Source organism: Aspergillus udagawae, assembly GCF_001078395.1.
Source record: "Aspergillus udagawae IFM 46973 DNA, scaffold_1, whole genome shotgun sequence".
Taxonomy (NCBI): Eukaryota; Fungi; Ascomycota; class Eurotiomycetes; order Eurotiales; family Aspergillaceae; genus Aspergillus; species Aspergillus udagawae.
Genome location: NW_025091264.1, coordinates 161184 through 185145, shown reverse-complemented (window position 1 = coordinate 185145; position 23962 = coordinate 161184). Strand labels below are relative to the sequence as shown.

The 23962-nt window shown below is 47.6% G+C and overlaps 6 protein-coding genes across 6 annotated transcripts; 1 reads left to right on the top strand and 5 right to left on the bottom strand.

Annotated features, from left to right (window-relative positions):
• Positions 1 to 1139: 1139 nt before the first annotated feature.
• Positions 1140 to 3043, top strand: Aud_000044 (uncharacterized protein; the record flags this gene model as incomplete). The annotated part of the gene is made up of 3 exons (XM_043285561.1): positions 1140 to 1536; positions 1584 to 1795; positions 1847 to 3043. The coding sequence occupies 3 exons, from the start codon at positions 1140 to 1142 to the stop codon at positions 3041 to 3043; spliced, it is 1806 nt and encodes a 601-aa protein (XP_043141496.1).
• A 2076-nt stretch (positions 3044 to 5119) lies between these two features.
• On the bottom strand, positions 5120 to 9263 carry Aud_000043 (uncharacterized protein; the record flags this gene model as incomplete). Its single annotated transcript, XM_043285560.1, has 5 exons — positions 5120 to 6830; positions 6943 to 8251; positions 8309 to 8540; positions 8593 to 8948; positions 9008 to 9263. The coding sequence occupies 5 exons, from the start codon at positions 9261 to 9263 to the stop codon at positions 5120 to 5122; spliced, it is 3864 nt and encodes a 1287-aa protein (XP_043141495.1).
• A 2581-nt stretch (positions 9264 to 11844) lies between these two features.
• Positions 11845 to 12090, bottom strand: Aud_000042 (uncharacterized protein; the record flags this gene model as incomplete). Its single annotated transcript, XM_043285559.1, has 1 exon — positions 11845 to 12090. One exon carries the CDS (start codon positions 12088 to 12090, stop codon positions 11845 to 11847), a length of 246 nt encoding a protein of 81 aa, XP_043141494.1.
• Positions 12091 to 14432: 2342 nt separating this feature from the next.
• On the bottom strand, positions 14433 to 17075 carry Aud_000041 (uncharacterized protein; the record flags this gene model as incomplete). Its single annotated transcript, XM_043285558.1, has 5 exons — positions 14433 to 15422; positions 15473 to 15619; positions 15670 to 16434; positions 16499 to 16759; positions 16812 to 17075. 5 exons carry the CDS (start codon positions 17073 to 17075, stop codon positions 14433 to 14435), a joined length of 2427 nt encoding a protein of 808 aa, XP_043141493.1.
• A 1405-nt stretch (positions 17076 to 18480) lies between these two features.
• On the bottom strand, positions 18481 to 19107 carry Aud_000040 (uncharacterized protein; the record flags this gene model as incomplete). Its single annotated transcript, XM_043285557.1, has 3 exons — positions 18481 to 18636; positions 18693 to 18895; positions 18945 to 19107. 3 exons carry the CDS (start codon positions 19105 to 19107, stop codon positions 18481 to 18483), a joined length of 522 nt encoding a protein of 173 aa, XP_043141492.1.
• Positions 19108 to 20518: 1411 nt separating this feature from the next.
• On the bottom strand, positions 20519 to 21358 carry Aud_000039 (uncharacterized protein; the record flags this gene model as incomplete). Its single annotated transcript, XM_043285556.1, has 1 exon — positions 20519 to 21358. One exon carries the CDS (start codon positions 21356 to 21358, stop codon positions 20519 to 20521), a length of 840 nt encoding a protein of 279 aa, XP_043141491.1.
• Between the last annotated feature and the right edge of the window lie 2604 nt (positions 21359 to 23962).

Genomic DNA, 23962 nt, shown 5'->3' with positions numbered 1-23962 from the left:
CACAGGTTTGCGAAGTCAAGAAAAAACTTTCGGCGGGGCACTTCCGTCTACCGAGCGGAGAACCCGTCAGATGACTACGTCTGTGGCGGTAAGTTATGGCGTATCAATAAAACTGTCACCTAGTATTCCGTCTGTCTTAACTTCTATGTACAGGGCGGAAAATGGCACATATATTCATCTTTGGGATCAACTTCAAAATCAAAACGAACCAAGTCTTCTTTGTACGGAAACATATAGGTTGAAGTCACCCTACATTCCGGTTAGTCTTGAATAGACAGCTATTGTTGCTCAACGGGCGATCAATCAGTACATACCGGTGATGCTCATCACTAGCCTGATACTCAGCCAGAGCGGCCTGGTTTTCATGGTAGCTTACAAGAGCAATTTGGAAACCTTTGCTGCGTTCAAGCGGATCCGTGACGCTGGGCCCTCCAACAAGAAGGCGTCCTGATTTAACACAGGGGAGGCTTTTCAATGTCCGAAGTTCGGAAACGAAGGTATTCTTGTGTTCTTCACTGACATCTGGGCGGAATTTGAAGAGGACTGTATCCTTATTTCAAAGAACATCAGCATAACCGTGGCCATCCCAGAATTGCTGACTGACCAATATGAACCAGGGTCATTGCGACACAGGTTGTGGATGGTAAACGTCTTTAACGGGGGTGATATAGCACAACGCGTCTGAAAAACGGTCTTATCAGTTGATCGCCAGACGATATAAGCAGTGATACTGTCATTAATGAGGCATTCCTTGTGTTCACCTGCCTTTATATAGCTAACAGGACGTACTGAGGCAACGGGTGCGTTCCGACGGAGTTCACCCAGTCCTTCACGTCGTTGCGGATCTCTTCCACAATTCCCACACATCGCGCATCTCAATTATTGGCCAGCCAATTGCAAGCTAAGAAAAGATACTGTTCTATCCAAAGAAGTGTTTAATTATATGGAGTTCGTACATAATTCCATTCGTCGTCCAATTTGCATGCCTGTTTAGTCGGATCACTTCCGCGAGAACTGGGGAGGGGGCATCCGACTGCTCCGGCTATCAACCCGTCGGTTCTCCGACAATAAAAGCTAGACGTTTGGAGAAGTCGATCAAGAGATATCCAAACTAACTTCTCACCCCACAAGAGTGAATCATGGAGAGGCGGGACTATGAGCTCCAGGAGCCAATTGTTTCATTTACAGGGCTGCGGAAAGGGCTGACGTCGTATGGGGATGCTCACTTCTCACTCTTCTTACGCAAGGTATTCATTAAAGCACTGGGATACTCCGAGGATGCTCTATCTCGTCCCATCATTGGAATTATCAACACAGGATCTGGATTCAATCCCTGCCATGGCAATACCCCTCAATTGATGGAAGCTGCTAAGCGTGGTATCCATTTGAATGGAGGCATAGCTATTGACTTCCCAACGATAAGCTTGCATGAGGGGTTTTCGCACCCCACAAGCATGTTTCTGCGCAACCTCATGAGCATGGATACTGAGGAGATGATACGCGCGCAGCCCGTTGATGCTTGCATCATGATCGGAGGTATATTTCTGCCCCTTGTTCTCGGCTCTAATTCTAATAGTTTGTAGGTTGCGATAAGACCGTCCCAGCCCAAATTATGGGAGGCATATCTGCAAACAAGCCCGTGTTGCCTCTTCTGACAGGGCCTATGATGCCAGGACATCACAGAGGAAAGCGAATCGGTGCTTGTACTGACTGCCGAAACAATTGGGCCTCATACCGGGCAGGAACTATTGATATGGAAGAAATGGCGTCTATCAATGAAGAGCTTGCACCAACTGTCAGTCTCCTACTTTGCTTACTGAGCACCTGACTCAAATTGTCTCAACAGATCGGAACTTGCGGAGTAATGGGAACCGCCAGCACAATGGCCTGCATTTCAGCTGCGTTGGGCCTAGTCCCGTTACAGGGTGCCTCTGCCCCAGCGGTGTCTGCAGCAAGGCTTCGGGTTGCTGAGCAGACAGGCGCCAATGCTGTAGCAGCTGCGATAAATGGAAGAACACCACAGAATATCCTATCTGCAGAATCGTTCTATAATGCGGCCGTTGTCCTTCAGGCCATCGGAGGATCCACCAATGCCACAGTCCATCTCATGGCGATTATTAACCGTCATCCCAGTATCGAAGGATCATTCAGCCTAAAGACCTTGGACGACATCGGGCGGCACGTACCCCTTCTGGTTGATCTAAAGCCAAGTGGAGATAATTATATGACTGATTTCCATAATGCAGGCGGCATGCTATGCCTCCTGAATCGCCTCAAGCCTCTGCTCCATCTTTCAGCAAAGACTATTACGGGAGTGACGCTTGGAGAAGTGTTGGATCGAACCCCTTTCCGTGACTTTGAGTACTCTCATCAAATCATCCGTACTCTTTCCAACCCGCTGCATCCCCGCTCCTCTTTAATTGTTGTGCGGGGTAATATCGCACCCTATGGAGCCGTTATTAAAGCTTCTGCGTCCAAAGAGAAGAGGCTGCTGCGTCACACTGGTCCCGCTGTTGTTTTCGAGAATCCTCGTGATCTTGCACTACGTCTCGATGACCCGGACCTTGATGTGACTGCGGATTCAGTACTCGTTCTCAAGTCTATAGGTCCTATTGGGAATCCTGGTATGCCTGAGGCAGGTATGATTCCTATTCCACGCAAACTGGCTGCGCAAGGGGTCACAGATATGCTTCGCATCTCGGATGGACGGATGTCGGGTACTGCAGGAGGAACAATTGTTTTGCATGTCTCGCCAGAGTCAGTAATTCCCGATTCGCCCTTCGGGGTCGTTCGGACTGGTGACATCATTGTTTTTGATGCCGAGAATCGCCTCATGAGGTTGGAGGTCAGCGAAGAAGAACTTCAGGTGAGAATTTCGCGGCGACAACGAGAGATAACAGAAAGAGAAGACTCTCCCTGGAACAGAAGACTCACCAGGCGGGGTTATTGGGGCCTTTACGAAAGGGAGGTGAACCAGGCCCATGAAGGCGCTGATTTCAACTTCCTCACAGCGTCAGGGCCTGGCTGGCCTACGAACACATGATAACTACTGTGTCGAAGAATCGAAGTCCTGGAATGAATGTCACTGAGAATGAGCCAAATTTGTCGAAAGCATTGGATGGAGCTATTCTAAGATTAGAGCTAAGCATCCTGAGGTGCCTCTTTCAACTATTAAATCGACTGTTTTGAATGAACGAAAACGCGTTGATAATCAATCAAAATCACGTTCTGGACGTCCTCGCCAGGTTACTGAGCTGCAGAGGGATCATCTCTATGATCTAAGTCAGTCTTCTCCTTATCTAAAGATGCAAGATCTTCTTACTGAGGTGGATGGTGCTGTGAAACAGAGAGCATTACAATATCTTCTTTGAGAACTTGGTTTTCGCAAATGGAGACAGCTTCGTCGACCAGCTCTTACTGGGGAACAAGCCTTAGCTCGTCTTAACTAGGCAAATTAATATCAACACTTTACACCGGAAGACTGGGCACGTGTTAAATGGAGCGACGAGTGCTTAGTTAAGAGAGTTGTTGGTATCTGACCAATCTGGACATTCCGACGACCAAGAGATCAACTCCATGAGCATGATGTCTGCACTTGATGAACAGGGAAGGGTGTTAGACAGATGTTTTGGGCAGGCTTTGGTGAAGAGATACGTACATGATTAGTCCCTCTATATGGTGATCCAGAAGCTCCATGAGGGGGGGTATCAGGCCGGTTTATAAGAGATCTCTATTAAGCGCAGCTTCCTGGGCTTACTGAGCCTGGTGATATCTTCATGCAGGATAATGCCAGAGTCCATACTGCAAGGATTGTGAGAGAGGTGCTTATTCCCTACAGATTAAAGTTATGATTTGGCCTTCATACTCTCCTAATCTCAATCCAATTGAGAACCTCTGGTCGCTTATGAAGGAGAAGATCTATATGTTGTATCCAGAACTGGAAAATGCACCTAATACTGAGGAAACACATCAATTACTTACCCTTGCAGCTAAGGAGGCATGGCAAGCTATAGATACTACTATTCTTCAAAACCTATCAAGGACCATGCCTAACCAGGTGAAGGCAGTAATTGAGGCAGATGGTTGGTATACAAAATATTAGAATGGAATCATTCTCCTTCCTAACTAGGTTTAGCTACTAGTAGGCGGTAAGGTGAGGTGGTCGAATACTTTTTGCACCCCACTGTATCAACCCATCGGTTCTGACCAACAATAACAGCTGAAGGTTTGGAGAAGTCAATCAAGAGATATTGAAACTGACTTATTCGCTCCATATGTGAGAATAATGGAGACGTCGGATCAAGCGAGTCGGGATCATGGGCTCCAGGAGCCAATTGTTTCCTTTACAGGGCTGCGGAAAGGGCTGGCATTGTATGGGGATGCTCAATTCTCACTCTTCTTACGCAAGGTATTTAAAGCGTTGGAATATTATTTCCCTATACCGCTTACTGAGCAATCTGACTCACATTTTGCTTCAAACAGGGCGGAACATGCGGAGTGAAGGGAACTGCCAGGACGACAGCCTGCATTTCAGCTGCATTGGGCCTAGTTCCATTACAGGGTGCCTCAGCCCCGGCTGTGTCTACTGCGAGACTGCAGATTGCTAAGAAGAGAGAAGTGGTCAGCTAGACAACACCTCGCGAGCCAAGATAGTAGATGCTGTACTGAAGTTCGCGGAGGCCTATCAACGGTTTCGAAATAGTGTGCCACAAAGCCAGCTTGACAGTAAACGGCAGCTAGGCCACAGAAGGCCTTGACGAGGCTCTAAGTTCATTCTAGGAACTGGCACACTCTACACGTAAGCTTGAGTTCTCTTTCGGGGTTGAGGAGGGGGAGATTTAAGCTGTGGTGGCACACTATGTATATTAGGATACGACGTTTGATGTTGAGGTGTGATTACTTGTATAGATGTTTGGTGCCTTTTAGCGTATATGGATTGACTTGGATTGAATTGGATTGCACTTTGGTGAGCGATTGATACCATTGTTGGAAAAAAATGGGAATATGGGAATTGAACGAGGTTTGAGTATGCTACGAAAGGCGTTCCAACGCCGACCTCGAATTTCGCTAAATTATAAAAACCCATAAAAAATGGATGTAAAGCAATATTTTCGAAATATCACCCCTCGATCTGCAAGTTCTTCCCAACCTCAACCCGCAACAGCCTCCTAAAAGGCCGACTCTGCTCCCGATTCGATCGATCCTTCACCAATTCCAGAATAACTCCCTTGAAATTCACCGCCAAATCTTCCCAAACAAACTCTGGATTCAAAGCCTTGACGAAAACACGCATCGCCGAGACAGGAACGTTTATAATATCGCAGACTTCTTCGGCGGAGAGGTTCTTCTGCATTGTCTTAATGAATTCCGCCCGCAACGACGACTCAAATTCCGCGAATTCATCTTCCGTTTCAATCATGGCCGTTTCTTCTTCTCCTGGAATATCATCTATGGTAGCAGGGGGTGCTGTCTCTAGCTTCTCCCCTGTCATAATCTCATGAAGAAAGACCTCATCGAGAGGCTCGATGCTCCCCCCGAATTGACCCTTCTTCCCAACCTGCCACGGAACACGCTTATTCTCCGCATCGCCGAGAACCTGTCTCGTAAGTTCGAGGTTCTTGGTCTGGGCGTTCTGGTCAACATCTTCGAAGTCCGCGGCTAACAGCGCTTTGTAAAGCTTCATGTTTTGGATTTTCAGCGATTCAGGCTTGACGCGCCACAGCGCCGCGATTTCGACATGTTTGGTCATTATCCCCTGGCAGGCTTCTTTCATCCGTGCCCAATCGTTGCTCTTGCATGCTTCGCAGACTTGCTTCTTTAGTTCCGCGAAGGCTGCGGAGCGCGAGGTGTAGACGCTCGCGGCGGTGAGGTCGTCGCTGACGCAACGTTCGCCTCCCTCTGCGAGATGGTTCAAGTACGTGATCATCTTAGTGTAACTCTGCGACTGTCTCTCCAGTTTATGTGGAAGCTGCGCGAGCAGCCGAGCCGCGACGGGCCGGAGATCCATATCCTCCGCCGTAAGCATGCGCATGAAGACGGTAATGATAGTGCGCGAATGCTCGAGCTGGATATTCCTCAGCTTGCAGAACTTCACCATCTCATCCGTGCGACTTGCTTTGATCCTGGCTATATTTTCGTTCTTAGTCACCACCCGGATGACCGCTTTGTCGAGGAGTTTTTCTAGGTTTTCGTGGAATTGTCGAAGTGGCCAGCCCGTATACGGGTATAGTGCGACGACGTTTTCGTACCAGATCCACTCCGCGGGGGTTGTGGGGAGGTCGTATTGGGGATTCAGACCGAAGAGTTGCCAGACCATGCTGAGGGGACGGACTCCTGAGCCGGCGATTGTCAAGAGATTACCGAAGAGTCCGCGCATTAACCTTGTGACGGTATCCTCGGCTTTCTCTAGTTCCACGGGCTTAGATGTCCTCATCGCCGCGAGTTTCGACATGGCGGCCATTAACAGTGCGCTCATTAAATGGCCAGTCTCTGGGCTGCTGGGTTGAATATCATGTTCTCTGGACGCGACTGCTTGGCCAAGCGTGCTTCTCATAATAATCCGGAGCGCGGCGATGTGCGGTTCATTGCATTTCTCCATCCATCGCACTGTGTAGGGGCTTTTCAGGTTGACGAATTCATCCCAACAGACCCAGGCTAGCATTGATCCGGTTCCTGATGACTGGCTTAGGTAGGGTAACGCCAGGATGGGCTGGGAGGGTCCTATGGTGCTTTTGAGCGGGCCGTCGTGCTTGGTTTGCGACTGTTCCATGATGATGCCTGCGTCGAATCCTTCCAGGTGCAGGATTCTCGAGTCGAGGGCGCAACATTGGCTAGAAAAGTCAGTGTCATTCGAGGCGTACTATAGAAGGCTTGATGGGGGGGGGGGGGGGGGGGGGAAGAATTGCCCTGAAGAGGACTGACTTCTAGGCTGGTTGCACATACCTGGCATCAATGGCGCTGTTTTTCAAGTTACCCAAAAGTTCACGATAAGGCGTCGTCTCAATATTCAAAAGCATAACACCCATATCTGCTGCGTATTCCTCAAGGTAACCCGAGAGAGTCTCAAAAGTCATGGACTTCGCTGCCTCGACGTTATTTTGAATGGTGGTTTGGCGAACAAGGCGCTTCAGATCGTGCGTTCGCTTCGAAGTCGTTTGAGACGATATCATGTTAGCCAGGGATGAGATCACCGGCTCAAGGGCCTTTTGCATGTCCTTTGTGATCTTTCTCAATTCGCCAAGCATATTATTCTTCTTCTGCACAGATTTCGGATCTTCTATACGGTATTCCTGCGTTAGGAATTCGGTGTAGCTGTCTCTTAATGGGGTTGCAGCGTTGCTGATCTTGGCGGAGAGTGCAGCCACCAGGGCTCTGGAGAGTTCTTGTAGGTCTTTCTGGTTCAGAAGCACCTGGAGCTGTGGAACTACTGCAGATATGTCTTCTTCCAGCTTTTGGATCTGGTCGACTGAAATTTCTTTGAACAACTTCTGTAGATCTTGGGGTTGGACTACCTGGCCGGTAGTGGGGAGGATGACCGAATTTGCGTCGCCGAGGTTAATGACTCGCTCTATGCTCGGATCTAGGATGGAGCCGATGCCTACAGACTCGAGTACACTTGTTACATCTGAGCCAAATGCTAGTCCCGACGTATTGAAGTGTGCCCGATTGGCAATGCCTCTGTAGAAGTAATACTTCTCGGAGATCTGAACCAGAATCAAGGACTGTGGTCCTGCAAGTGCCGTCACTGCATTGATATTCGCCGAATTCATCAACGACAGGACACCATTGGTATCCTTGGGCTCGGTTTCTGGAGTGAGTTGAACGATGAAGAGCGCATTGATTCGGTAGGCAGATGCGAGATTACGGGCATTATCTGTCATTCGTTCGTCGACTATCACCACGGCATTCTTGAGTTGCTTGTAGTAGTCCCGGAGGGCATCTTCATCGGGAAATGGAACATTCGAAGGGACGGTTCCGGTTGCAAGTAGAACTGGGCCTTGGAGCTCGGTACCAAAGATGCATGGCAGAACAACAGCGGAGGGCTCCTCTCTTGTGGGTACCTCTTCTTCTGGTAGTTTGAATTCAAGACCGGTGCCGAACCGTATGATCTGTGTTTTCTCCAGATCAATGAACGAAGGAAGAGCGGCTGAATTGGTGGTAAAAACAGCATTTTCTTTGGTGATGACCTTACGCAGGTTTTCTGAATTCGACGCTGTGTCCTCTTTGACTGAATCATTCACTGGGGCTGTTTCTGTATACATATTAGCTTTGCTCATAGCTTCGTTCGTTTGAAGATGGTGCTACTTACCTCGTGTACTTAGTTCAGGAGTACACATAGTGAAGTCGGCGCGTTTTATCGCTTCTGGGAAGGCAGGGCTGATCAACTTCTCACTGTGGCACATCATGTCTCGGTCCGTGGTTGCGGTTGGTAATATCGAACAAATTATCGAGTCTCCGTCGCGTTTTATTACCAACGGGCAACAGATGGTTGCGTCTCCGATTGTCGCTGCGTCCAAGGGCACCGGGATGATGTAAAGGACCTGTCAACAATTAGTCAATCGATCTAGAGAAAAGGCTAGTTTCTGAACTTACCTTATCCACATGATCGGCGACTAGCAAAGCAGGGTGTGTTCCCAGGAACCTTGTGATGAGTGTAGACCGGTAGCCGGAGATGAACACACAGATTTCTTTCTCTGTTAGAGAGTTCTTGTTGATCTTGACATAATCGAGGAGATTCTGCCCATCAAGAATATCTCCGCTGTGGGTAATTCCCGGGAAGGTATTTCTTGCAAGCCAGCAGCATGCGTTACCCGATTCATCCGCGAAGCAGAAGTCGTAGTAAGTGGGTGTTCGTTCAGAAACTGCTAGAATCGTAATTTGATCTGAGACGATAGGGATCTTAAATGTTGATGCTGGTGCTTGCATAATTTGGAAGTCCTCGAATACCTCTGCACGTTGTTAATATTTACTTCTCCATCCATATACTTATTGGAAAGAGAAGACATACTCAGATGGGACTGGAAGCCGGCCATTCGCCTTAAAAGGATCTCACCCATCTCGCCCAAGTCCATGGCATTAAAAAAGAAATTTTCCGGGTAGGAAGAGATATCGATTTCCTCAATGCCATTTTCTGTCCGACAAAGAAGGATTTGCTCCAGGCTGAAAGGGTGTGCAGAGCCGACGGGGAGGTCTTCCAGGATCTTTTGGACCTGGGCCTTCGAGGTCGCGAGAGGGTTGAAGAAGGTTTTCCTTACTCGCTCCATGGCTGCTGGGATGAAGCCGATCGCGAATAGTGAGAGTAAAAGCGAATGCTCAAAAGGAATGCTGGCCGAATGAGCAGGGTATTTGTACCCCCAGCTGGTCGCTCTATCCCAGTGTCTCACCTCGTGAGTCACTGCGGGCTCCCAAAGTCGATTAGCATGAGTTGAGGTGTGATTGACTAGGGCTGTGGTGGCCGTGCGCCGATTGCTTGCGAGCCTCAGGTTAACCCTTAATAAATAGTGCACCTGGAATAGTTTAGTTCCATTTGTGTCGTGATTTCTTTGTTGTACTAGAGATTCTTGACACACTGAGAATTGGAACTTCAACCCCTTCCCTACTCATGTAAGCCAGGACACCCTAACATGTCCCCGCATAGTCCGCTCTTTTATCTCTTAAAACTAGTTCAACTCATCTTTTTGGATTGGTTCCCCTTGGTAGATTAGCCCCATTCTTGCATACAGTGCCATACTGTATCAGCTTGCAGTGATATAGTTACTAGCACCAGGCACCAGGCACCAAGCGATGGGTTCCATGGAACATTACAGTATTCTGACGATGACTCATAGTAGACTGGAAAGTGGCATTAACGCAATTTCCATCCGAGTTGCCAACCCAAAAACACATTGTAAATGCGATAAAATACAACCTACTATCTCAAACAACAATGGCCTATATTAATGTTGTATTTAGACCTAGGCAGGCCTTCTGGGTAACCTGGTTAGTGAAAACCATGGATCCGACTGCCATTGTTGATCATAGACTGGCTGACCCAATCCGCAAATCCACATCCAACCCGCCCATTCCCCACTTTGGGTTGGATAGGGGTTGACCCTAATCCAATCCGCATAGATAAGGATGGATGACATCTAACCAACCATTGGATGCACGTGATCTGGGCCTTAAGGGACTGATAAGCTTGTCTAACCGAACCTAGGCCTAGATAGGGATATATTTTTATATCTATAAATGGAGAATAGTCATATCTATCTATATATAAAATAAAATATTAGATTTACTAAGAAAAGTTAGAGCTATGGTGATTTTATATTTCAGGTGATGATGGTTAGGGTAGTAGCGGTAAGATATATATATCTCTGCACCAATTTTCATCTTAACTTTAGGGAGTACTACTACTCCCCCACATAAGGTTATTTTATCTTATAAAATAGGTAATATATAATACCTATATATAAATTATCATATTATTATATAAAATATATAGATATCCTAGTGGTGTGGCTAGAATACTAGAAAAATAGGTGGTAATTTTAGGATACTGTGAGTTACCTGACTAGCTAGTATAGATATATCATTATCCATAATCCAATCCGCATGGATATAAAGGTGGGTTAGATAGGTCATGGATCAACCCATAATCCACGTGGGTTGGATTGTACCACTTGTGGATCCATCCAAAGCCAATCCACGACCAGTCTAGTTGTCTGTCTCTCTCCTGAGCTTCGAGACCAACCGAACATCACTCCAAAACGCAGGGCAGGCGTTTCAATCACGCCAGATCCATGTGGCACCGAAACCTCTTATCGTCTTTACTGCTTCATAGTTCCCCGGCAAATCTACCCACGCTTTGGGCAGTGGCTGGAGCCGTCCTTTCTTTCAGCCAGCCAACCACGCCTCAAACTTAAGCGGTTCTGGCTGACCGCACACTTGGATGGCCACCTCAGGCTCAATCAATCTCCTTGATACTTGCAGCGTCCCATATATAATTTTAGTCTAACCAGTTTGATAGCTCAATTCCAAGGTCTACTCTACCTCCTTGTTCAACAGAAAAATTTGCTGAATTGGTTGCCATTTTGATGGATGAATTGACAAAGACATCACATCATCACCATCAAGAATGGTCGGCTTGGTGGACTAGGTTGAGTACGTGGTGTGCAATCTCCTATTATGTGCACTCTGGAGACCGGACTCTATGCTTCCACAGGGGATCATAGGATGTCAAGTCGACAGCAATAATATTGCTGTCTGTTCGTGCTATAAGGTACGCATATGAATGCAGAACTTTCTAAGAACAACTAGTTCCTCATAATAACGTAAGCCCGGTACTTAGAACATACCACATAGAGTAGTGCGCGTTGAGAAGACAATATAACATCGTATGTGGTCTCCCCGAATAAGTGAACAGTGCTACTTCGCCAGACACTCATTGCAGGACATTCGGCCTCAAATCCAGTCAAGTGGTTTCCAATGCCCAGCAATAGGTTTAGGGCCAATCACAATCTGATCAGACCCGTTAGGAACAACCTTAATCTTTACATACTCGTCCCCATGGAAAAATTAAGTCTGCCCCTCGGTATTACAAGGAACTGGGAAAGCTGCATCAATAGTATCAAAGCGGGCCTGAGTCAAACCAGGCCACTCCGGTGTGATATCTTCTAGGACCAGACACTATTTTATCTCCCTTGATATCATACCGGGCATAGTTCGGTCCACTGTAAAAGTAAGCTTGTCCGGAGTTACCGGGTACCGGAATCGCGGTGTCAATGGTGCTAAAGCCAGCCTTACCCAAACTCTTGAGCTTGTCAGTAATCTACCACCGCGTCGTTCTTGGTCGAGTGAACTAGCTTAATGCGGGCAAAGCGGGTTCCGGAGAAGCAGTATCCCCTCGTCCTGTGTCCCTTCGACGGGCCGAACAGCGTCCACTTTGCCGAAACCGATGGATACTAGCGATGGCCAGTGTTCATCAATGCTGGGGGGGCCAAATGTAATCTTGTCGTTCTGCCCGGGAGTGAACCTAACCCGGGCGTAACGGCGACCCTCGACGAAGTAGGTCTGCGAGATGCCTTGGTGGTTGAAAGCTGCGTCAACCATGTTTGAAGATGAAGACGAAGTCTTAATGTGTGAATAGAGTAAGACATTGAACACTTAGTAACCAAACATGAACCAGTTTCAGCGTGATGAGAAAAAAGTAGAGTGAAGGCGTGTCTTAGATACATGAGGCAGGAGTATATACATTATGTATTCCTTTGCACAGAATCGGAGTTAACAAATTATTTGTCATTACTTACACTCATCGCGCACAGCACTGCAGTTGCAGTTACAAAGCTAGGCGCAGCTAATAGTATGGTATGGTATGTCCAACTATTACCCTGCATTAAATCTACAACAGAAATGGATGAGGTAACTGAGAATCATAGGAACCTGAAAGAAGATTACGATGAAGCTATACGATTTCCATGAATAATGTGGTGGTTCTTACCAGCTTGGTATGTTGCACGAATCTAGCAGGTAAGCGTGTTCCCCTATTCCCATCCACAGGAGAAGAAACACGCTGAGTTTCCTTTGACCTAGCATGGAGGTTCCTGTCTAATTCACACTGTCGACGAGAGACACAGTAGCATGTGTTCATACAGAAACCAGAAGCCTTGTGTAGAAATACTCAATCAGGAAGATGTACACCTTGGCCAACTAAAACACGGACTGAGATCATGCGTAGGGCCTGGATGATCTCAGGGCAGTATTGCTGGCTGGGTAGTCAGTGAGAATGCCAGATTCCATTCGCTTGCTCATTCAGTCGAATGTCACTTGCGTGGTGCGTCTCCTATTTCACCACCACTCCCTGTTCTCCGGATCGGAATGTGATCATGATGCAGCTTACACGACGTAACACGGCATTGCGTCTTCAGATGCTAGATCGAGGCAGTAACTTGCAAGTACGGCGTCAGCATCAGAATTCGAGGTAAGCGCATTTCAACCATCGCTTGCATTCTAGCCCTTCAACAGGGTGAGTCGGTCTATGCATCCATCTCTAATTATTTATGAGTCAGTATTTGAATTATCTTGCATCTATGCTCCGCTTCGGTCTTCTGTTCGTGGACCCACCTTACTGTTGCTTGGATCTCATGTGTCTATTATGTAGAGTGATAAGTCGATTCAGAATCGTCCCGCGATACCTGACTTTGTTACTATCACCTACGCATGTTTTCATCGGACATGAGCGTTATCATGACCTCACCACTGGCATTCGTTTCTGGGAAAAATAATGAGGCGGTCATACTCTGTTTTACTTCGCAGAGTGATGACTTTCTGCGTGATGCAATATTGAAGCAGATGTGGTTCAAAATCTATTATGTAGCCATGCCAGACTGCTTATTCTTACGTAGTGAACACCGTACTTTGCAGCCATTCGAGTCACAGGTGGCGTTGAATAGTGCACACCTAGCGGAGCCCTTGTAACTGGTATCGCCCGTGAGTTCTGGACGTTGACTGCGCAGGCTTCACTGCCGATTAGGGTTGTCTGTTCGGGAATTCCCTTTGGAATAGGAGCCTTCTCTCTTTTCGTGAGTTGCCCAGTGGAGGAAGGTTTGGTGTGAGTAACTAACTGGTCTCCTTAGCTGTCTACTATCACCTATCTAGTTGATGTCTACAAAGCCGGAGCCGCAGCCTCAGGTGAGAAATAATTCTGGACGCTGCACTGTGCCCTGTGTATCTGCCGTACTGACCAAAATACTAGCTCTGACTGCAAATGGAGTTCTCAGATATATCTTAGGAGCAACATTCCCACTGTTTACAGTCCAAATGTACCAGAATCTCGGAGTCCATTGGGCAGGAAGCGTGTTTTCCTTTCTGTCTCTTCTTCTCTTACCAATTCCTTGGGTTCTATTCAAATATGGACCCTTCCTGCGAGGCAAAGATCGTCGGCTAAAGTATAAAGCTTGGGATGGGTGAGACGCCGAGACACCCTCTGACCAAATGATTTTTTTAGACCTAACACAATTAACTCAGCAGGTTGTTGTGCAGGGGTTGGCTCTAGACTCGGTTTTAAAGACTGAAATATCTTCCATTCTTCTTCTTTTCTTTGCATCTTCGTCAATATTCTGGCTTATATTTCTTGGAGATACTTCTATACACGTTGACGGAGATATGTAATATAAAGATATACATCTAAGTCCAGTTTTACTAGCGGGCGAACAACCCTGGTCTTTTTAATCGGGTATTCGTATTGGCTGCTTTGACTAACTGATATCGACGTGTTTCAGCGAAGGAACGTCCCTTCGCCCTCTCCTGGCACTGGTGGTCGATCCTCTGCCGCTACGGTACTGTCTTTCTGTACTTGGTGGCATTTTTGTTAAAGGCAATTCCTGGTCGGTGATGGGACCAACAAGGGGTTCTATATCTATTCATAATATGCCACCTAAAGATACACAGTAGTGTCAGATTTCCTTCAAGAAACCAACTTCGATAACCTTAGCCGGTGGCACCCGCAAATTCGCCATCCTATTCCGGGTATTGTCCCTGATCCACAAAAAGGCATGCAGCAGCACCCTCCTAAAAATATTGGTACCACTCTTGATCGTCATCTGTTCCTTCCCGATGATGTACAGCACCTTATGCTCAAATGCGGCTTGTAGCCTTTCCAGAGCGATACTTTGGAGCGGTACAACATGGTCTTCGCACCTTGTTGCAGGCGTCTCTGGTTTCATTTGAATATTTTCCTTTCCATCATCAGGGGCGCTAACTGAAAGCTCATTTACCTGAAGATGCTCCGATTCGTCTACCAGGTAACGACGCACCTGCTCCACAATCACAGATGCAAGATCAGGGGTGATGATCACATCATTGTATCCGTAGCGAACAACAAGGCGATAGCAATTTGGAATCGCTAGACGTGATACACTGTATCTTTCCTTGTATGTCACAGATGGTATTTCCAGTGGGCGCAAGTGGAAGAATATGGACACCTCCGGGATGGCGGTAAGTTTGAGGAGAAACTGACTAAAGACAATGGGTGTTGTTTCGCCGGCTTTGTCGAAGAAAATTCCCAATCCCCTGGTCGTACTGACCGAGATCCCCTCGTACCGGTCCGTCAGGCGTAATTGACCGTCTTTGTGCTTGACGAAGTGCGAGGTGGGAAAACGGTCTTCTGCCTCTGCCGTCCACTGTCGTTCCTTTCCGAATCGCCAAAGGAGAAGAAGGGAGGCCAAAACGACCGCGAGAGTAAGGGTAAACCACGCACCAACGGGGACCTTGGTGAGAACAGAAGATAGATAGGTACCGTCGAGACACGCGATTATAAGCCAGGGTACAAAGACGATGAACGGGCTAATGCGCCATACAAACATGGCGGCCAGAGAGACCATGCAAGTGTCGAAAAAGGTCACGAACATGACACACACTCCGTACGCATTTCCAAGCGATGTCGTCTGTGATTGGAGTTAGCAACAGACCGTGTTACAGAGATAGTGTATCGTACGTTGTTATAAATGGAGGCAATGAGGATCGTTCCCACCATCAGCAGCCAGTTTGCGACGGGCACATAGAGTTGACCATGGAAGATCTTGGAGGTATGGACCAGCTTGATTTGCGGAAAGTAAGAGAGTTTCATCACTTGAGCGAGAAGCTGCAAGCTTGTTAGAAAGCATGAAATCTCTAGGATAGAGTGAAAAGTACCTGGAAGGTGGCGGTGATGATAGCTTGTGACGCGCCAATCGCCGCCAGAATTGCAATTACCAAAGCTGGATATAAGGTTCCTGGAGGCGCTGCATTAAAGAATGGGTTTGTGTATGCGTCTGGGTGAACACTGATGTACGCTGCCTGTCCAATGTATGCCAGAAGCAGACACGGAAAGGTATAACCCAGCCAGCTTAGTTGGATTGCTCTGCGACTAAAGGCCCCCAGATCGGCAAACAGGGCCTCTACCCCAGTGAAGCAGAGCAACACTCCTCCCAGCATTTTCCAGCCTTCCTCTTTATGACGGATGAGAAACTCGAAACCGTTTCCTGGATTGAAAGCTGTGAAGACACCCGCGTCGTATTTCACGAGGTTATAAATCCCGAACGCTGCATTGAACGCAAGCCAAATAATGATGATGGGTGCGAAGGCGTAGGTGATCTTCGTTATACCCAGGGGTTGGATGCAGAAGAGGATTACTAGAATCGCGTCCGTTACCCCGACGATCGTGCCTTTTGAGATATTGGGCTGCACTACTTCGATCCCCTGTACGGCCCCGAGTACCGATTGTGCAGGGGTAAGAAGACCGTCCGATATCACCATTGTTACCGCAAGAAGCCCCATTACCTTGAGAAGTGTCTTCGCGACGCGACTCGACTCTAGCGTGTGGCGAACATGCTGACCCGCGCCCTCAAGATCGCCAGTTCGATACCGTTTCATCTCCACCAAGGAGGTCTCTCTCGGATCACGGTTGGTGATGTTCATCTGCGATCGGGATCAATATCATATCAGGTAAAAGTAAAACAAGCTAAAGCGACAGTCATCCTACATAGCGACTGAGTAATGAATAGGTACTGAAAGTACCTCCTTCACCATCGTTGTCTGCGTGAAGAATAACCAGTACGTATTTGACCGTCACCATCAAAAACAGAGTCCAAATGATGATCGAAAGCACTCCGATAAGATCTCGCCGTGACGGTGGCTCGGTAAAGGTCGACGAGTAGACGTAGAGAGGACTGGTACCGATATCACCGTAGATCACGCCGATTGACTGATAGGCGAGCCAGAAGAGCATCCGACCCTTAAACACCTGCCCAAAGTCAGTCAGACAGCGCCAGTCTCAGCCTACTGACCGTTCTTACCTGCTTTTGCTTGAAATCCCCCGGTTTTCGCAACCCAGGATCCTCATCAGATTCGCCTATGGAGGTCGCCTTGCTGATCGATCTCTCGAGCCGGCTTGTCCGTGAGCGAATGTTACTGATAGCATCACATATTTCACCGTCCTCTGACCCTGCCGCTGATGCCCTTCTATAGATGCCAGTTGCTGTGGTAACGGCCGTCTGCGATCTGGTCATTTCAGCATTCGGGTGCGGCTCGTCCGCGATTGTGATCGCGGTGGGACTCATGGCGAGCCAGATTCTTCAAGGCCACAAGTATATCGCTCTCGGGCGTCCAGTATCTCTAGTCAAAAGAAATGCAAAATCCGCGTGGCTACATGATGGGAACGTGATTCGATTTATCTAGGCACAAGTCACGCCACCAACGAGCACATTGCTAGAGTTTCTTAGTTCCGGCGTCTATCTAGAATTTGCATCCATGGATGCTGGGTGAATATTGGTATGTCAATATGCAGATAACTGATAAGCTGGAAGCCCACGATTCTATGGGACGCGCTACGGTTGGTCAAAAATATATGCCTCATACAATTAAGCTTTTTTGCAGGATAGTTTACAATATTTTAAGCTTTGTCTTTTGTCTGGCTTCCACGATCTTGGCCAATCTGGTTCTAGTGGCTTCACCAATCTAACGCCGTTGAAGGTGCTTTTCCGTCGTCCAAGACTTTGTCAACATGTGGCTGGTTTCGATCTGGCCCAGACTCCAGGGCATACGAAGCCTCTCAGAGAAGATGGACTGCTCTTGGTTCAAACAACTTACATAACTTGCCCGCATAAGTAATGATAGAAAATGGAGACTAAAATTGACCAATATAAGCCACTATTACGCCATCGTCACCCAAACTTTTTAGATGAAGAGGCGCAGTCTTGATTAAATGCCCCTCGCTCGTCATCCGCTTACTAGCAGAGGAGCTAGAGATTCCACGGGACCTTTTGTGCTAGCCTAGCTTAATTAAATAGACTCTCTTCCTTGAAATTGAATTACCTTGTAACACTTTTGGCAAGAAATAGTAAGATTTTATAGCGATGCCATTTAGCCCAGAGAGATGAACTAAGTGTTGCATGTAGTAAATATTTATATAAACCACTAGCTAGAATATTGAGCTTCGTTAGTGCCCTGGTTTTACTGATTTAGGTTAACCAACCCGCACCATTTTACTTGGTAATCACTAATTTCTACGATTTCTCTAATATATTAATATCACTAGATAGCCTAGTATCTAGTCTATCAAAACATGAAATATCAATTCAAAATATTCAGTGGTTGGTGAGACGTAAGACAATAATCATTTCAGTCATGGGTTCGTATGAAAGTATTGGTGGTGGAGGAGTTGCATTCGGTCCGAGTTCGGGCGAGCAACCCAGTTGGCACTGAACGGCTGTGTTTTCGAGTCCAAATTTTAGACATCGGACCAATCCTGATCCATTCTGATTTGGTGCGAGTTTCAGCCCAGAGGAACGCACTGATCGCATCTTGTCAGTATTTAGAACAACGGCCACCACAACTCCAGAGGTAAAGACCCACGTCCTCCCCACTAACCTCCGTCTCTGCCATCGAGCCCAAAACACCATCGCAAGGCTCTGTAGATGCATTCATAATGAGACTCTGTAGAGGTAGGCACTTTCGATCTACAACTTAAGTAGAGGCAGAGGCAGAGATCAGGTCCGCCGCCTTCTCAGCGATGGCATACGTCACCACCTGGAAATGTCCGGTCACCGAAAAGGGCAGCACACTAGCATCCACCACCCTCAGTCCGTCCACGCCTTTCACCCGAAGATCCGTATCAACCACCTTGCCCATTGCCGCAGTACCTCCGGATGATAAAAGGGTGTCCCTCGTGCGCGCACCTGGGCATCAATATCCTCATCTGTCGAGTCCAATGTAAGAGACCTAAATTCCGGCCCTGTCGCCTCGCTCTCGACCATATCCTTCCCTTGAGGAGACTCATTGAATAGTCGCAACACCTGGCGTACTCCGGCACGCAGAATCGTGCGATCCACTTCCGTCGCATTGAAGTTTGGATCGATCATCGGTGCAACACTCGGGTCCGCTGATATCAGCGAAATGCGGCCTCGAGACGTTGGCACCATGACCAATACCGCCGACGCAATATGCGTGCATATTCGCCAACGCAGGTGCATACACAATTAACGTCTCGATATGAGTAGCCTTAGGCGACAAACACGGGTGTCCGTCGAGCTCCCCCGTCTCCCCATCAACCTTGAGCGCATGCGTAAGGTTCCCCTGCGGCGCCTGCAGCATCACGGTCCAGTCACAGGGAACCCCGCTCGCATACGCCGGATGATTCCAAAGCGGAGTCCCGATCGATAATCCCTGCTCAGGGTGTCGCAGTTTCCACTACTGCGCGAAAAAAAAGTGTTCATGGAGATTGTGTCCCACATCTAGGCAGTCCACACCGTCCACCGGGTAGCATGTGTTTATACAGGAACCAGAAGCCTTGTATAGTAATGGCCAATCGGGAAAATATACACCTTGGCCACCTAAAACACGTACTGAGATCATGCATAGGGGCCAAATAGTCTCAGGGCGTTATTGCTGGCTGGGTAGCCAATGAGAATGCCAGATTTGATGCGCTTGCTCTTTCAATGTAGAATGTCACTTGCGTGGTGCGTCTTCTAGTCCATCACCACTCCCTGATCTTGAGATCGAAATGTGATAATGATGTAGCTTATACGATGTAACACGGCATTGCGTCTTCAGACGCTAGATGGAGGCATTAACCTGCAAGTACGGCCTCATCATCAGAATCCGAGGTAAGCGCATTTCAACCATCCCTTGCATTCAAGCCCTTCAATGGGATGCGTCGGTCTATGCAACCGTCTCTAATTATCTATAGATCAGTTTTTTGTAGTACCTTGAATCTATGGTCCGCTGGAATCTTCCGTTCGTGGTAGATTACATTAATAGACACACCTTAGTGGTTGCTTGGATCTCACGTGCCTATTATGCAGAGTGATAAGTCGATTCGGGATCATCCAGAGACACCGGACTTTGTTACTATCACCTACGCATGTTTTCGTCAGACATCAGCCTTACCATAACCTCACCACCGGCATTCCTTTCTGGGCAAATAAGGAGGCGCTCTTCGTCTGTTTTCCTCATTGGGCGATGACTTTCTGCGTGATGCAACATTGGAGCAGATGCGGTTTAAATCTATTATGTAATCATGCCAGACAGCTGAATCTCATGTAGTGAACGCTGTACTTTGCACCCATTCGAGTCACAGAGTGGAGTTGAATAGTACACACCTAGGGGAGCTCTTGTAACTGGTATCGCCCGTGAGTCCTGGACGTTGACTACGCAGTTCACGCGCCGATAGAGAGCCATCGTTTTAGTTTTCTTTCCGCTACATTTGAGATTCTACACACTCATTACCTTACGTAGGAGTAAATAAAACAAATAGTCTCCAGCTGAATGGAAAATATAAATTTGGAAATTACTGCTGCTTTGTTCATCTGTGACCCCCATACGCGCCTTCTAAGGTCTCTCAATTGTTGGAACAAACATTTGTCTGTGGCGCCCATCGAAAACGTGCATTACCACATTAGATCAAAACTGGACTGGTGCAGGCAAACACTCTCCTTCCTTTGTAGGTAAAACCGACGTTGTTTCTGGTGTTGCCTAAAATAAATGTCAGTCGCCACAGTTCATCTTAGATGATGCCAGAGTTCTTACACAAACGAGGGTGATACTTTGTCTGACCATTCTGCTTGAGCTTTTGAAGCTCACTTTCTTGAGATGCCTTTTGTGATTCGCAAGTCTGTTTTGCTGAGAGGCACTTTTGCTTCTCACTGTCGCTCTGTTCCTTCGCCTTCTTAAGTGTGGACTCAATCTTCTTGTAATCAGCCTCAAGCTTCTTTCTGGAGGCGTCGCATTGAGCCGCTGCCGCCGCTTTTTCCGCTTTATGAACGGATTTCTGGGCTTCAAGCTGAGCTTCATATTGGGAAATGATTTGTTTCCTCTCTACCTCCCACTCTGTCATTGCTGCAGCCTTTTCCTTTTCGCAGACGTCCTTTGCAGCGTCGAGCTGGGAATTTTCCTGCAGACATTCACGAGTTCCAGCATCCAGACGTTCCTTCTCTTCCTCACACTCCTTGACTGCTGTCTCACAGCCCGAACTTGCTTCAGGGTTGTTTGACTTCTCTAGTGGTCTTATTAAAATGGCACCAGTAGCCTTGATAGGCAGATAGTCAGAGTCCGTATACTTCCAGCAGAGGTTCGTGTTTGAATCCCAGACAGTGCCTTCGCACTCCGGATCCTGCGTAGAAATTTGAGCACATTTTTCAGCGTTGGTGAAGCTGCCTGCGACCAGCGTGACACCAGAAGTACTCGTATCACACTCGAAAATGAATGTAGCGGAACCTATCACTTCTTCTTTCTCTCCAGGGACCGAGCAGAAACGATCATACTCTGGAGTCGCCCAGACAGGAAGTATCCGGGGGTTCAAAAGGAGACCCAGAACAACAAAGGAGGACCATTTTGCTAGGGCCATTTTTGAAAGTGTCAGACGCAAGAGTAATGGTTCCAGTAAGACGAAATGAATGAGAAGCAATAGCGGCGTCTAATGGGATTTGAAGACTGGCGAGCAATAAGAAGCTGTGTATTTGGACAGGACTTTATATTGCCAATCTCCATCCAGGCACGCACATTGCTCAACTGAGGACATCAGCGTGCTCTGGGTTCTGACACGTACGCTGGGCAATTACATCAAGTTACACATAGCCCCTGGCCATTTCCATGTCTCACACTGAATATTGGTGGGTCATTTTACTAATCCACAACGAGTATATTTGAGCGGTCTTAATCCACACCAGCCTATGCAGGGCACAATTGGGAGCGAGAGGTAACCTCTGAACGCAGTGTTGGCATTTTGGGTCCAATTGGGTCTGAACAGGATTCCAAATACTGTTTCATGCATAGCGAGGCAGCATAGCCTGGAAAGGGATTAAGAACACCATCCAACATACTAAACTGTAATAGAAAGCCGATCTGGGCGATCTTGAGTAGATCCTTTCTGCAGAAAGCTAATCTAAGCGGTAACGCTGCTACAAATTACCCATCGCATTACATTGCAGGAGGCGAATTCAAGTAATTGGGCTATGGGCAAGCCTGGAGTGATTGATCGGCTGTCGCCCTAAAGATACTTCTTCAAGCGCCTTGAAGAAATATGTGTCAGCTGATCACATGCGTAGACGCACCGGAGGTGGCGCAAGAAATGGTTGCCGATGGCCTTCGACTTGTAGAGACAGATGTCTGGCACTGCTTAAGAGAGAAATCTGTGGTGATGTTACCCAATCAGAACCCATGACTCGAGTGTATTTGCTGCTTCCAGGCTTCTGAATGAATGTTGGTGGATACGAGTTCTGTAACGCAGAAGCGTCATACGTTGTCGTCAGCTCTTTAGGGGATATTGAAAAGGTTTGTTATCACTTACGATCAACCAAATGAGGAGCGGTGACATCATGAATAGCGTTCAACATTCATCTGTGGGCTCATTTAACTTGTTGTGGGCTATTCATTAGACATCACAGAAAAAGCTGAGTTAGTGTCGCCCGCCTGCATTGGCGGAACTGGACTAGCAATGCAACGATGTTACATAGCATGTATCAGCTCTGATTTAAGATACAAGCAATCTACTATAATTATGTCCTAAGTAGGGACGGGTAACACTGGAAATCTGCTTCTAGCAGGGGGTTGAGCAGAAGCGACGTATCACATATTCGTTCCACTGGACAACTTAGTGGTAGGATTCCTCAGCTAGCCACAGATCTAATCCTGCAAGTGATATCGTTAGACTCCGCCCAATGCAGCTAAATAATCGCTTCCTTTTCCAATCAAAAGGCGTCACTACCCAATTTCTGGCCGCAAGGATCCATTCGACGGCATTGTAACTTGGTACATACCAGCTATGTGATTTCAAATTTTCCTCAATGTGGCGGAACTGACGTAAAATCCTGGATACCTTAGTGTTACGCTGCAGGTCGATCACAGGTCTTTCTGTTGATTGAGCACGGAAAATACAATGCGGCAAGAAGCAAATTCTGATCACGCCGCCGGTTCTATCAAAAGGGTCAAACTTTGCTAGCCACTTTTAGGAAAGTGAATAGAGTCGGTGTATGCAGCATCCGGATAAGTGGATCAGGAGGCTTAACCAGACCTTGCAGGGAGTCCGTCCAGCTTCGCTTACGACAGACAGCATATGTTGATGTCAGCTGAACTTCCTGTTACTTTGCTGGAAACAGGGAATCATTACAGTATAAGTTCACTGGCTTACAGGCTATAAATCGAAGAGCTTCCTCCCAATTCAACCAGCATTCCATGCTCTGCATAACTATTGTCATTGTGTTTGATCAACCTCAACCTATCTTATTGTGTCGTGCCTTTCATCTTTCTCTCCGCCATGGCAAAACCATGGAGGGCTCTTCTACTCAGCCTGTGGGCAACACGAGCTTTTGGTCAGGACGCACAGCTTCCTCTAAGCAGCGTAGGCAATCCTAAGGCACCAAGCAATGCCCTGACGGCTTCCCGCCCCCTGCATCGCGAGATCAAACTGGAAGACATCATTGTTTCTTCTGACGATGAGGGGAACTTGAAATGTTGTCCACGTGGAACAGTTTTTAACGGCCATGACTGCATCTTTCTCGATAACCCCGTCTGTCCCGAGGGCACTGTGCTGGATGGCACCCTCTGTGTCAGCATCAAACCCCCAAGCTGTCCTCCCGGCCTTGAATTTAACGGCCATATCTGCGTTTCCACGAAGCCCCCTAACTGCCCGCCGGGCTCGGTTTTTGATGGGTCACTCTGTGTTGCACCTTCCCATCCTTCCTGTCCTCCCAGTTATCACTACCTTGCTGGCAAGTGTGTCTCGGATTCATCTGCCACTTGTCCGCCGGGCTTCAAACTGCAAGGGAATACCTGTACCTCGAGTCAGCCACCGAAATGTCCACCTGGTGCCCACTTTGATGGGAAAGCATGTGTTGATGTCAACCCTCCGTCTTGCCCTCCTGGAACTACCCTTGTTGATAGCTTGTGTGCATCCGAAGCTAAGCCGTCTTGTCCTCCTGGTTACCAGTACGGCAATAATGCGTGTGTTTCT